The 15,527-nt window shown below is 39.0% G+C and overlaps 1 protein-coding gene across 2 annotated transcripts in view; it reads left to right on the forward strand.

Annotated features, from left to right (window-relative positions):
* The first annotated feature begins 342 nt into the window (after nt 1-342).
* Nucleotides 343-15,527, forward strand: part of FSD1L (fibronectin type III and SPRY domain containing 1 like) — a 40,088-nt gene continuing 24,903 nt past the window's right edge. For both annotated transcript variants that reach the window (XM_063129145.1, XM_063129146.1), the window contains exons 1-4: nt 343-422; nt 6,934-7,029; nt 8,212-8,343; nt 13,481-13,582. In XM_063129145.1, coding sequence (XP_062985215.1) covers nt 408-422; nt 6,934-7,029; nt 8,212-8,343; nt 13,481-13,582 — 345 coding nt within the window. In that variant the 5' untranslated portion in view covers nt 343-407. The remainder of the gene's footprint in view (nt 423-6,933; nt 7,030-8,211; nt 8,344-13,480; nt 13,583-15,527) is intronic.

The raw sequence follows: 15,527 nt of genomic DNA on the forward strand, positions 1-15,527 counted from the left end.
GGGTGGTGGTGAATAGGAACAGAATGGGAAGCAACTGTTGAGTAGCGCGTTGTCCGAACTCAGCTGCTATGTCACCAGGATAAGAGGAAACGCGGAAAATCAAAGACCACGCGCAGACAAACCGCAGTCACTAGCATAACCGCGCATGCTCTGTCGGGAGGCTCCAGCCTCACCGCGCATGCGCCTATCGGGGCGAGGCGGTGGTGAACTGTGGGCGGGGCTTGCCTGACGCACGCTCTAGGGCTCGCTGCTGCCGAGTGGCTGCTGCGGCGCTTCTGAAGCATTAACCGTTAGACGGGCAGGGCAGACGCAGTGCTCTCCTTCCTCCCCCATCCGTTGTTGTCTCCTCAGGGAGCGCGCCTCGCCCCCCCCCCTCACCTGCTCCCTTCCCTGGAGCCGGCTTCACCATGGAGGCGCAGAAAGTAAGTGAGGGAAGAAGGGGGCGGGCAGGTAGGTAGGTAGGTTAGCGGGCGTTGTTGTGTCTCTGTGTACAGAAGCCCCTTTCTCTCGCTTTGGGTCTGGCTGAGGGATAAAGGCTGGGAGGCACAGAGGCAGGGAAGTGGGTCGCTCAGCAGAAGAGGGCCTTTACTCCGTCGGCAGCAGCGAAAGAAAGAGGAAGGACTTTCTCCCCTGAGCGTGTTTTGGAGTCTGGCTTGGTGTGTGAAGCGAAGGGAGCGGTCGTGCAAACGGCTGTGTGACACCCCCCTCCCCGACCGCCATTTGGGGAAACGGTGTGTGGGGGGAGAGAACTGCAATATGTGCCAAATGCCTGCTGTATAGCTCTGCATTATAGCCTGTTATAGTGGGTTGGGGGGGCCACGCCCCCGACAACAACAGCTACAAGCGGCTTATGACACCTTGAGGGCTAACCATAAGCTTCGAGACAGGTGAATTGTGCACGCTCGCGGGGGGGCGGGGTTGGTTAGGCGCTGCGAGGGTTTGTGGCTTTTCCCTTTCTCATAAAGCTTCCTCATACCCAGGATCCTCCTTTCCCCCCAACCTGAAATGTGGGGACTACTATGCATTTAAAAAACAAAACTGTAAATCTGTGTATTTCTATCATGCATGGCAACACTTTTTTTTAATGCCCCCCCAATTCCCCCCACCCCCGTCTCATCACTTCGTGATTGCTCCCTTGATCCTACTAAAGGAACTTTTGCTATTGTGTTGTAATGCAACAGGATAGCTACCTACGTTATGTTCAGTGGGATAAATAAGTGTGAATAAGATTGCATTCTTAGGCTGCACTCTAAAACATACTTAGTAGATAGCAATTTTTGTTGTACTTAATGGATTTACTTCTGAGTAAATACATTTAAGCTTGCAGCCCAAGTCTATGTAATTTATTTGGCAGTAAGCCCCATCGAACACAGTGAAATTTTTGAGTCAATGGTTCTTAATTAGATTGACAAGCATCTCTTCCCTTCCTCTTGTCCCCCTCTTCAGTCAGCTCTTTTTTTAAAAAAAAAAAGCAAAACAAAAACTAAACGGGAAACACTGGTGCAAAAAACAAAACAAAACAAAAAAATCCCACCAAAAGAAGAAAAATCAAGCAAAATAGTCAAGATAGTAAAATAAAACTTGATCAGAAATCTCAATCTAACCTAATCACAAATCTCAATCTACATCTCATATGTTGGTATATACTAGTCATAGAACATTTGTTTGGCTTCAAACACCTTCTATTTCTTAATTTAGTCCAACAGTTCTTTGGGAGTAAAGCAGACACAATGATTAAAATGGAAATACCCTTTAACTTTCATGATAAAATCTAAACTTAAAGCTCTGTGTTGCTTCAATACAGACCTTTTTAGTGGAAGATTATTTTGTAACAGGACTTTCTTGGTGGCTTAACTTGTTCTGAGGAACAGCATCTAGGAGGTACATCAGTGATCTTTCCATGTGGTTTAACCAATATGAAAGGCCTGCCTTTTTATAAAGGCTTTTGGGTAATTGGGGAGTGGATGTGAAGTTTCTGGAGCAGATGTTGTGGGGGAGGCGGAGGGGGGGATCTAATATTTCTCAGTTTTAATTCTTTTTTATTATTATTATGTTAGCTGCCTTAAGCAAATAATTAAAAGCAGAATACCAATATATTAATAATTTGGCCTGTCTATTTTAGTGTACTGATTAAGCGAATGGGATGGAAAGTATCTGGTTCGATTTTTTCCACTGGATAATGTTAAAGTAGTTGCTGTTCTTCAATCTGCCATGAGGGAATAATATTAGCCTACCTTATGAGGTCAACAGACCAGTCCCACAGTTCTTTACTAGCACAATGCATTGAAAGGGACTTAATCTCAAGTAATTGTGTTCTAGATTATAGCTGTATGTTAAAGCACCTTGAACACTTTAAATATTAAATAAGACTTCCCTTAATTTCTCAAGTGCTGTGCTTGCATTATTTTCTGTCCCATAGGTAGGAACTATGTTTTGTTGCAATTTATTTAAACTAATGCAATCTGTAAAGCAATACTTGGAATTGTGGCTGAAATGAGTGGGGTTTACTTCCAAATAAGATCTGCTTAGATCCCAAATGTTAGGGTTGGCATTGATCAATGAATGTAGCCCCAATGTTGATAAATAGCTTAAACACAAATGTAAGTTAAATTCTTATTTGGGTCTAGGTGAAACCCAAGCAGGGCTTCCATATTCTAAACATCTAGATTATGCATTGGTGTATATTGAGTATTCTGTGAGGAATATTTATGCAGCATTTTTCAAGCATTTTTATTAATTTTGCTGGCTGTAAAAATTAGCAGACAACGACCTCTGTATTCCCATATGAGTTTGCCTTATAATACAAACATATACATTGAAATGGGTGGGTGGGACTTAGATTGAATAGGAGCAGACCCCTGTGATACCTACTGGTCTAAACATTATTTAGTTCTGAGTCTTTGTTTTTACAAGGAATGAAGTAGGGGGTGGGGAGAGAATAATTAGATATGTCAGCAACTCTTCTGTAAATTGGCTGATGTTGTGTCTCACTGTCTGATATCATGGGCTGGACAGTAGATGGGGATCACTTCATATAGACCTTTTGAATATATAAACATTTCACTTGAAGGATCTGGTGTTCAAGTTTTATAAAGCTTAACTGAATAGTAAGGGCTTTTTTTTCTTGGTCATGGCTATGATTACAAAAGAGTGAGTGAGGGGTTAATTATTCTACTGAGTTCTTAATTGTAAGAGCACCACAAGTTGTAATCCCTAGCTGTGAATATTCTCTTTAACGAATAGCAGACTTATAATTCCTGTGATACTTGGTTGGGTATAAAGTGGCATTGCTTTGCTGTCAATGCCATAACACTCTTCCATGCCATTATAGCACATCTGGTAATTGATTAACTGTTGAAATAAAACATTATTTCAAGCTGTTGCTGTGTTTGGGTGACAAACAGCATGGTTTGTGCAGAGAGATCTTGGAATTGATGGTATCTTCAATCTAGAATCAGAAGTAAACTGGTATTTTGGGATGAAGGAAGATATTAGTTATTAATCCATTTATACTTGATGGCCAAACTATAATTTTAAATTGAATAAACTACCAGTATGGTATTCTCCAAATGTACAATGGATGTAAATAACCATACTGTTCCATTAGAAAATCCAAAACCCACAGAAGGTCAATAACTTTATTAGGGCCAAATAAAATGTCACTATTTTCTATTTGTAGGTATTAGTCTACTGTGGCTTCTGGGTTTTATCTGTATGGTATCTCCTTTTGTGACACTTCACTTTTCTCTGTGCTATTTGCCCAATAGAAATTGCTCCCTTTCCTGAAGTTAGAATTGGCTGCAGAGGGGGCAGAAAGGTACCTGTCTTGTATAGTTATGCCTCTCCATTTCTCCATAGCTAATTGCGTCTCTGGCACAATTACCTTGGTGAGTATACATGGCCTCTGGGTCATGTAATTGTGGTTAAGTTATTTGTTGATAACTTACATTTCCTCTGGTGCCATAGTCCTGATTCATATCGGGATGTGGAATTAATAAAAAGAAAGTTTGGAGATTCATACATAGCTCTCCCGTGTCATGTATAGTTTGGTGCAGAGGCTTTATGGGAAAGTAGCTATATATAGCTGTGTAGTGTAGATTTTGAGAGAGTTGAGTTGGAGACTCACAGTGAGGGAGACCAGTGTATATATAATTTTAAATCCTGATAAAGTAGGACAATGTGCTAGGGAATAGAAGAGAGAGGCCTATCAATAATTCAGCTTATAGCAAACTGAGCAAGGTTAAATGTCTGTCTGGAAGAAGAAATATGCTACCATCGGATCATAGGAAAAGGATGCAGATTAATCTATGCTTTTATTTGTGCAGTTCTTAATCAGATTTGTTTTTGGATGCCAGCTGCATCATGACTTAAATGATGTTAATGTATAGAATTAGCAGTTCTTCTGTATTCTAATGAAGAATACCAAGATCAACCAAACCTCTTTAGTTCTTGTTGTAATTGATCATAATCATGCATTGGTTTTAATTCATAGTTAGTATGGCTAATGAGAATATGAACTTCAGTTCTTCCTAAAACAGCTTCCAGAGCTTAATTAAGCCTTTGATGTTTCATGAAGTGTGGCTTTTCAAATGAATTTCCAGGGTTTTACTTACATATTGCATTAATAGTAATAGATTACCATCACCTGTTGATATTGGCTTTCTTGCAAAACTTTCTTGCAAAGCTTGTCAGATCCTGGTAACTTTAACAGGCTTGTTCATTGTACAACTTCCTTCTTCTTCCCCAAGCACTTCTGGCTTTTGTGGGTTCGAACTTCTGTCTCCTAAAACAATTAAAATATACTGCTATAATGCTAATCCAGTTAGTAAAGCTTTATTGGATCAATGTTAGAGTAAGAACTGTGACCAGTATGGGGGTACGTTATAACTTAGGTGTGCTTGAGTTTAAATTAGACAAACTATAACCACAATCTAACGTTATAATTTCTGCTTGTATCTTATATGACAAATAAGCTGTCCATTTTGTGTTTAGCTGCTTAAGTGATGAGTAGCATGGGATTTGCATTTGTCATGTGCAGCAAATCTGCCTTAAACTACTGAAGTTGTGCTTAAATGTTTGCTTTCATTTGACAAATCTCTTCCAGTCGAACTTAAGCTTCTTTCTCAAACTTTGTTTATGGTGAGACTGTTGGTAAGTGAAAATAACGCAGCATGGTATGTTTGTATTTTAGGAGTGGCTGACTTGGCACCTTTCAAATAGAAACCTTTGCCCTCAAACAAGTTATTGCTTCTCTGAACATGGATATAAAATGATTTCCATGTGGTAAGACTAAATGGGCTCTAAGACTTCTGATTGAAACAAAGTGACAGTTGCTTATCTGGGATCTTAGGCTAAGCTGTAGGCCATCGGACCCGCAGCTCATCTTGGGCCTGGCTGCTGGTGGTAAAAGCAGCTTGTCAGCCCAAACTGAGGCAATGTGATCAAAATGACACAAGCTGTAGTAACTGCTCAGACACAGACTATAGAGTTTGAAATTAATGAACGGTAAAGACAGAATAGGCTTTAACACTGTTAAATGTTGCAGGTTGGATAAAAGTTGATGGGATAAAAAAAATCTAGTATATATTTTGTTTCTTTTAAAATTGCAACTTTTAAGTTTCTCTTGAATAATAACTAGGTTAATATGAAATCTAAATATAAGCATGTTTCCCCCACTGTTAATTTGTAAACTTTATCAACACCTGTGCCAGATAAATTGAGTTAGAGGCGGCTTTATTAAGTTTGCTAACTTACTAAATTTGATCATTTCCAAACATAGGCATTTCATTTACATCTCATGAAAATAGACTACTCTAGCTTCTCCACTATTTATCAGACTTTTCTTTCTTTCATTGTCACTTAATTTTTGTCCGCGTGGAGCATGCCCAAGACAAAATGAAGCAAAAAATGAGCAATCCTGGAAAGAAAAAAAGACACAATTGTAGACATTTCTTAGCAAGTGTTTTCTGTATGTTTTTTTTAAAAAAAATGGAAAAAGTGACAGTGTTGACACATTTTATACATTTTGATGTGTGGTATCATTCTGTGTTTACTACAGTACAAAATGTGTATTTCACCCTTCAGTCTAAGATTTCTGACAGTTTGAGAACTGCATGGATGCTATCAGTGGTAGAGAACTTTAAGGGTGTGAAAGACACTAACAGTTGCTACTTGCTTATATGCTTCCAAGCAGGGTTTATTTGAGCCATTTGCCACTTGCATAGTAAACATGCAAGTCTGCTTGACTACAGCAGCCTTCTTCAAAATAAATATTTTAAGTTGCAGCCACAACATTGGTTTGAATTTAGAAATAAGGTTCTATTATGTAAATACAAATGAGATGAAACTTTTGATTAAGTTTGCAACATAGCTTTTACAAAGCTAAGCATATAACAACTTGTATGGTAAATCTTATTAAGTGGCATAGTGTTGAAACTATATGTATTTCCTAACATGCTGAATTCATGATGCAAACCACTTTGTATAAATTTGTTACTCTTTAAAGTGTTGCAAGACTGTGTTTTTATATACCTTTTGGGCCAAAAGGCAGGGTAGAAATGTATTCAATAAAATAATAAATCCCACCCCTACATTGGACCACCAAAATGTGACTAAATCTAAGGTGAGGAGTACTGAGCCTTGCCAAGCCATATTTGTGCTAATATTGTGTTTATTGTCAAGCAAGTAGTATATTCCTTGTTCAATAAATCACCAGTAGCATTATGTACATAGCAATCTTACAGATAGGAAAATGGAGAATTTACCAGTTTGCCTACCAGCATCATCCTATCCTGGCAGACAAATCCTATGTAGCTTCAGTAGTTGGTGGGTCAAACTAATTGTTCCAAAGGAATTGTTCATCAAATAACGCTAACTAGAAGGCATATAAAAGGAACCTGTATATCTTAATGGATTGATTGTTTCTAATTCTAGGAAGCTCTGCAAAGGATTATCTCCACATTAGCTCACAAAAATGATGAAATTCAAAACTTCATTGAAACTTTAAACCACACTTTAAAAGGTGTACAGGTATGTTGTAAAGCTTGTGTGAATTACTGTGTTCAAAGATGAAGATGAGCACAGTGAAGCTGGGCTGCATTGGGGAGGCCTATATAAGTCTTATTTGGGAAATTATTGTGAGACTTTATTCTGTCCCACCGTTTGGGGAAGTCTTGGAAGACTTGGAACAGGGTTTCTACAGTGCTAAATGATTAGTGGCTACCTGCCAGCAGCACATTGGGTGGGCCTCTGCCTCAGCAGTGGGCCTCTGTCTCAGGCAAAGAGCTTGGGCCAACTCTAAACAGTTTTGCTGAAGGTGGGCCATGGCTTTGACATCAGATGCAGTTTGTAAAATACATGCAGAGACATGCTGAATGTGATGGCTAGACAACATCTATGGGTTTTGGTGTGAGTGCTAAATTTGTGAGTAGTACCCAAGGGTGTTCTAGTGCTAGTGCTAATGATACTGTGCTAGCTGAAACCAGTGCTTGCGTAATGTAACTTCAGCTTGCTAGGGCAATGGCAAATCACTGCTTTTCCCCCTTGCCCTCCACAAAGCTAGTGACATTGTGGAATGTTGGCTTACGCTAGCTCAACCTCATTAGCGCTATCACTGGAACACAGTTGGATGCTATGCCATATTCTTTGATACGAGTGAGATGTGTTGCAGTGTCTCTTGAATTAGCTACTTCTGTATAGTAGGCATAATTTTGATCTTAAACTGGGCTTGAAATCCCTGCTCAGTCATGAAACTGACTATCTAGTAGCCTACCTAACAGTGGAATTGTGGGAATAAAATGAAGTAACCCTGTGTAAGTGAGGCAAATTAATATTTCTTAGATGCATTCTCTAATTGCTAACCTTATGTCTCTGTTTAATGTGTCTCTGGAAACGTACTGTATATCAACAGTTGTGTTAAAAGAAAGTATTATCCTGCTAGGTTGATGATAATCTTTGCAAGCCATTAACTAGTATTCGGGCTAGTGTTAGTAAAGCAATAGGGCAGGTCTTATGTATACATCTATACCATCTATACATATAAATCTTGATTTACAGTATTCTTAACTTTACAACTATATTTAGGAAATGCAGTGTGCTACCATGATGAGAACATGCCCATGTGTTGCTTACTACTATTTATAGTTTGTGCTGAACAAATAAATATCTAAAGCTGGCAATACAGTTCATACACAACTAAAATTCTGTTTACAGGCTAATTCTTCCGGTGTAATTGCTGAGTTGGATGAGGAGTTTGATGGCTTATACTCAATACTTGATGAAATGAAAGAGAGCATGAGAACTAGTATCAAGCAAGAACATGCTCATAAAACCCAAGAACTTCAGGTAATTAAGTATACAATATGGTCATTGTAAAATTCTCAAACTCTTGTATGTTAGGGAAATCTTTACTAATTAAATAACTAGACAGTGGCTTATAACTTCCTGTGGAGTGCAAGTTTGCCTTCTAAAACAACATGACAACATTTCTGTAAATTGATTCAAATATTTCAGTTGCTTTTCACTTTAAGCATTCCTTGCTGTGTTTCTAAAATTTTATTTGGGCTGTATTAACTATAGTTCTACTGCATGTTCAGTAACTCTGGCTAGCAAAATCTGAGAGATACCTGAGAGAGCGTCTTCACCCTTACCATCCTACCATCCCTGAGGTCATCTGAGGGCATGTTCCTGGTGGTTCCACGTGGACCTATGGCCTGATTGGAATCCACCAGGAGAAGAGCCTTTAGTGTAGTGGCCCCTTCTCTGTGGAACTCTCTAGCCCATGGAGGTCAGGCAGGTGCCAACCCTAGGCCGTTTCTGGTGCCTCCTAAAAACAGCTCTGTTTCAAGAAGCCTTCCTCAACTAACTGGCCACTGTTTTTCTGTTTCCTTTGCTTTTAAATTGAACAATTTCAATTTGCTTTTCTAATCTTTCTTCTACAGTTTATACCTATGTTCACCGCTCTAGTACCTGTGTTAGATAATTAAGGGTATTATTATTATTATTATTATTATTATTATTATTATTATTATTCTGCTGAGCTGGACCACATTGGCAGCAGAATATCAGAAGAAACAAAACTTAAGTTCTGAAGCTGCAAGATATCAAAAGTGCCTTCCCTGTTATAGTGCACCTCTAGAAGAACAAACTTTAAACACCATATTTTTATGACTGCATAGTGTTTAATTTGATTTAATTTATTCAGTTTACATTCAAATCTTAATGAAGTCCTTGCTCCTTTTGGCAACAGTGTAAATAATTGACAAATTATAAGGTAAAGTTCCCAAAGCAGCTTTGAGTACTTCTGGAAACTCAATTTTTCAGTATGCTTGATAGTATAACTTTCCGTAGTATTATGAAGAGCGCTTGAATGTTGACATGCAAACGAGCACACGAGGTTCTTCAGTTGTGTTCTAGAATTCCTGTATCACTTCAAGTGACTGAGGAGTACTTGACGTGCCTTTGTGCATGCCTCTTCCTATTAGACTCCTGGAGCTTTTATTTCTACAGTAGTTCTACTATTGAGCTCAGAGCAAACTCAAACACTGACATTCAGATTTGGCCCTATGTACTTTGCATGCAAGACTTGTCTCCTTGATGCAGACAGCAAGAATTTAGTCTCTGGGTTACAACTTTGGGCTTATAATCTGTTCTAACTTTGTGACAGACTCAGACATATGTAATTTGCTTCTCTTGCAAAATGAAGAAAATTGGTAATACTGATAGGTACAATATGCTAAATATTTATTAGTTGGCATACATTGTTTATTTAACAATATCAATCACATTATCTTGGCCAGTACTGCATTATCTTTGGAGGAAAATGGAAAGCAGTACTGAAACAGACAAAAACACTAGCTTGCCTATATTAAATTATATAAGATAAGTCCTTGCTTCACTACCTTGCTCTGTACTGTATATATTTTAAATTCCTACGACATAATAGTTAAATGAATTGGAAGCCAGCATGCTTGAGTGGTTTGGATATTCAGATTTCATATGTGAAAAGTGATTTTATTCAGACTTGTTGCTGCACTCTCAACTTTGAGTTTCCAGTCATGCTCAAGAGTGGTACTTAAAATCATTAACTCCATTTTTTTACCCATTAACTTGATCTGAACTCAAGATAACTATGTAACTGTGCATGGGCAGGTAGTTGTCCTCCAGTTCCTCCACAAACTTTAATTTTCTGTGGTGAGTTCATCCTGATGCTGACTTGCTAAATTTGCTTGGCTTACTTTCCTTCCTTCCATTATTAAAATACTAGTGAATGGACCCAGCTTTGATTGGGTTGATGTAGCCCTTAGTTTGATACAGTGCAGCCTTCAAAGTTAAACAGGTGTCTGAGTGAAGCCATGCCCACTGGCACCTCTGAAAGAGTGGTCTATCCACTCCATTCCCCTGAGTGGGAGGGTTGCCCCACAGCAGGAGGAACGGGGCAGCTGTATTCTGCTTTGGAACACTCGGCTCTGTTTCAAACTATATTGATTGCAGAGGTATTTGCTGCTTAGGGAAGTGTGCAACCTAGTGACTGAAGGTGGCACTGCAGACTTCAAACACAGTCACACATTTTGTTGAAACGAATGCACCTTAAAAATCAAATAACCTTGAGGTGCATATCTCTAGTACCTCTTTTGTATGCATGAAAAATTTCAGGTGCCTAGCTTTCATGGTCTTGGCACAAAGATGCTCACACACACACACACACACACACACACACACACCCCTTTATTGTAGAATTATATCGCACCACTCGAAGAACTACGATTACAGGTAAGCAACCTGTCTTTCTGTAATGTTTCTAATAAAGGCCACAAAACTACCCCACTAATGTCTACAAGAGACTATTTGGTTTCTTACACAGAGAGAAGCATGACTTTAATGCATGGGCTGACCAGAAGGAGAGGCAAAGAGGTACTCTATGTGAACCTCCCAGAGAGCTTCGGCTATGGGGCGGTATACAAATGCAATAAAATAAATACTCTCCTTTCATTAGTACCTCCATTTTCTTGAATGGGGAGACAGATGCAGTGCCCTTTCATACTGAGAGTTCATTATGTCCAGCAGATGAAAGTACAGAACTGGCATGTGTATGGTTTAACTTGGGCTATACATATTCTACAAGTCCACAGTTTCACTATGCATATGTGAAAGTGGGTATGGGATATGAAATTTGACATACCTTTGCAGTCCTTTCAGTTTCTGAACTCATGCTAGAGGAGGGCTGGAAGATACTTGCAGTGGTTGAGCAGTAGAGTACAGCTTTCATGCCCTTGCACATAGCCACTGTTCTTGTTCTCATGGTTGTGCTAGTGGCCATCACTTATTGCTATACCCTTATTTCACCTCTTCCTTGGAAAAAACCCAATTTGGCAGCATAAGCCTCTTGACATAGTAAAACGTGTAATAAATGTGTACAAACTTACTTGGCTGACTTAAATATGGTTGTATACTTTGGATTGTGGTATAATACAGAGCTCTAATGTAACTGATGCTGTAAAATAATTCAGCATTTCTTAAATCATTGGCACATATGCTACTTTGAAACTGTTATAGATCAATCCGTGATTAATTCAGGTATTAGTTCTGGTGGTTTGAATATGCGATACAATGAGCAAGGAACAATGACTCTGCCTCATGAGCTAACAAAAGACTTTCAGATACTGGAAACCTTATTTATCGATACTGTGCTGTTGTGTTGAGCAATGTGACCTGGATGCTTTAATATTGTATGACCAAACTGCCACTTAATAGCAAGTGACGTCCCCTGAACCATAGTCAGTGCATCCAGGGCAGCATAAGGGGCTAGAAATACTGACAATGCAAAGCTGAGCAAGGGCATTCTAAAACACAGCACTTCAGAATTAAAAGCCCCTTTTCCAGCCTATACTCCATGCTTTTCATGGAGCAGGTTATATCTTTACTGGGCCTTACTGTTAATTGGCTAAGATAAATCATATATTGCCTTGTTTTTGTCTTTATCTATTATGACAATAAATGACTACAAAAATCTTCAGCATTTATAGATTTACTTAGTTTGCCTTAACTCAAACACAGCCTACCAAAGTACATAGCACTTACCCAGGGATTTATCAGGGATGTCTTGTTATATCTATGTACAGTATTGTGGCTTAGCTCTCACTGAGATGGTGTTTGGGTGTATCACATCAGATTGCAAACAAGGCTCACATGACTGGATGTTCTTTTGTAGGAATAATTCCTGCATATTAGAAAACTGGCATGTTGGCAATAAGCATTCTGACATACCGCTGTTCTGTGTTCCAGGATGGGGGAGGGGATGTATCAGCCTGGCAGTGGATTGAGGTTTCTGAATAATTGGTACTCAGCAAGGATCCCCCCCTTGTGGAGAACACGTATTCCCTCTCCTACTCTCCAGTAACCTACTACTCTGCTGAATATGAGTAAAGTACTTGAGGTTGGGGCTGGCAACTAGTCCTGAACTTAGGCATTTTATACTATATAGTATATCTGGTGAAAAATTCTGGAGGATAAGAGAGAAGAAAAATAACCCCCTCCTGGAAATCCTCCCTCTCCCCAAGCCTCAATTAGTACTATAAAATTGGCTGGAGCCCTGATCAGGACTCTGGTCAGGGGCTGGTATAAGCTGCAACATTTTGTTGTACCCATCTCGTAAGTCTGTTAAACTTCTAATATATCGTTGCTTTAAATACTTGATCCATATTTGAATACAAGTATTAACGAGGAAAATTATTTTCCTTGTTTAAGGGTGACTTGGCATGTTAGAGTTACAGTTGTCACTTTAAGAAAATGGAGTGGGGGAAACTTGTAAGCTAGATCCATGTGTGTCTTGTTCTCTCCTTGTTCTAAGGAATCTGGAGTAGCTAGAAACCAGATGGAAGAGTGAGTTTAAGAAGTGCTTGCATAGCTACAGCCTCGAAAATTTAGTTTAGCTAGTACAAAACTACGTGCTTGCTAATTTCTGGGCCCATGTTGGTGTTGGATGGATTAAATGAATTTTGTAGGGCAAGTCTCATGGGGTGGAGTGGTAGTCTATATAGATGTTCTGAAATGTTAGCATATGTCTGTAAACTTTACACTGTAAACAGTGTAAAGTGTATAAGAAAGGTTGCTATCTTAAAAGTAGATTGAGCAGATCCTACCATGGAAGAAGATGCAACAGACATGACACAGGGAACTGCCATATAACCAGTCAGATAAGCTTATCATCTAGGCCAATATGATTGGTAGCAGCTCTCCAGGGTCTTGGAGAGGTCTGTCCCATCACCTGCTACCTGATCCGTTTAAGTGGAGATAGGAGCCATCAAACCTGGAATCTTCTTTATGCAAAGTATATTCTCTACCTTGGAGCTGTGGCCTCTCCCCATATGTTTGAATAAACAAGTAACTGGAAGTGGAGAGAGAAGGCAGCCTTGAAGTAAGTTCTCTAACAAACTTTTATTATAGGCTGGCATACTGAATGGCTTTCTGTTTTTTCCTCTAGAATCAGCTTAGCCAATGTAATAATGCCCTGGAGAACTCTGAAGAATTGCTAGAATTTGCTGCACGGTCACTGGACATAAAGGATGCTGACGATTTTTCAAAGGTATAAAAATTGCCTGAGTGAACAGCAAAAATGGAAATACTACTTAATAGCATGTCATCTGTGTGCAACTACTTTTGAAATGTGGCAAGTAGACTTGTGGAGTTGATTGGAATCTCTTAACATATTCTGAGGATTCAAACAACTGCATGAATAGATTTCGCTCACTCATTGGGGTTCTCCTTGCTCTCTTTCTACCTAGAGCACTCTGCATTACCCCAGATCTGCTCTGGAAGGTCCCCGAACACTCTGGAGCAGATTTGGAGGTGGGGATGGGTTTCTGATCATCTGGTAGACAGATGGGATAGGATCCGACCCTAAGTGTTTCAACTGTGAATATTCAAACTATCTGAGGAGATTAGAACCATCCAAATGACTGGTTTTGTAAACAAGGCTAATTTTCATAGCCCATGAAGGAAGATTTGTAGATTTTTAAAAAACCCTATGGAATCAGAATTGTCCTGTACCATGATAATGCCTAAGGTCTTAAGAATGGTTTGTGGCTAAGAACATTTAGCATAAAGTTAAGAAAACATCAGTGTTGCATAATTTAGTAAATACCTATGCAGGTACATAGAGAGTATGCATACACAATCAGGTTATTAGTATTAGCTATGTCTCCAGAAATAGAATAATAAATGTACTGCCGAATGGGAAATCTGCAAGCTAAGAGTAAAATAGAAATGGCAATCTACTTTAGATTATCAATTAACCTTGGCAATACAATATCCTGCCACAGTTCTATTACATGGATTTCTCATGTTGGCTTTTTTAGTGCTTTGTGTTTCAATCTTATTTGTACCAGCAATGTGACACCAAATCCAAGCCCTCTTACTTACAATCTTCTGCATTTGTTGGGAACGCTCCATTGAAGGGCAGCCTTTAATACTTTAAATCTGATACTTGAAATAATTCCACAGGTTTGAACAAAATACCACCTTCAAGTATCTGCATAGCATCTTACTAGTTTTTAAAGCACTGTAGAGTTAAACGTTGAATTGATACTTTTAACCAGCTCATTTGGAACTGCTTTCAGTATTTTCTTCGCAGTTAAAGTAAGGCAGAAGTGCAGTATTAAACACATGCTCCTTTGGGTGCTCTTCGTCCTACATTCCATCTGAATGCTCTTTCTTGATGATTGTGCATCCTAGGTTTCTTGATTCTGCGATTAACTGATAGTACTCCCTACCAAATCGTATTCCTTTCCATCTGCTACAGTGTTTTCCCTGGACTTTGTCCAGGTTCCTGGTTTTCAGTTCCCTGATTATTTCTGCAGCATGGAGCCTCACAACAAATCCTGATTCTTGCATTCTGTTTATTCCTCTGTCCTTCTATGCTTGCCCAGTAGTCATAGACCCAAAATAATTTTGATCTGTAGACTTTTAAATACATGAGTGCATAAAAAGTTGCTGTTTCAGCACTTTCTGTGTTGACACATTCTTTGCTGAGCACAGCCAAATGACGCATGCCAGCTAATGCACCTTATTCGGCTTTCAAAGCATGTGAAATCATTCTAGTGACGACCATGTCATACTTGGGTTTCAGGAGAAATTCTAAAAATGACTCAGTTCAAATAAAGAAGGAAGTGAGCCAGGGAGGGAAGAATCCTATTGATTTTATTGTCAATATTTGCCATGAAAGTAGATTTCATATTTCCTTTATGCCTTGTATAATTTCTGCTCTTCAGATTTGCATTGTGATTATTGAAATTAATGATTGATGTTAATTTGGTATGAAAGATAATGCAGGTCTACGGATAGTAACTGCTGAGGTAGCAGAACGCACGTTGTTTATTGCAGGAGATCACTTTCCCTTCCAGTTAAATACATTATGAGTCTTTGATCCATATTCCATTAAATATTTATGCAATAACCAACTTACACAATATTAAATCTGGGGAAAAGCAGACTTCAAATAGAAGCTTGTACTGGCATGTTAACCTGCATTT

Source organism: Elgaria multicarinata, chromosome 6 (assembly GCF_023053635.1).
Source record: "Elgaria multicarinata webbii isolate HBS135686 ecotype San Diego chromosome 6, rElgMul1.1.pri, whole genome shotgun sequence".
Taxonomy (NCBI): domain Eukaryota; kingdom Metazoa; phylum Chordata; class Lepidosauria; order Squamata; family Anguidae; genus Elgaria; species Elgaria multicarinata.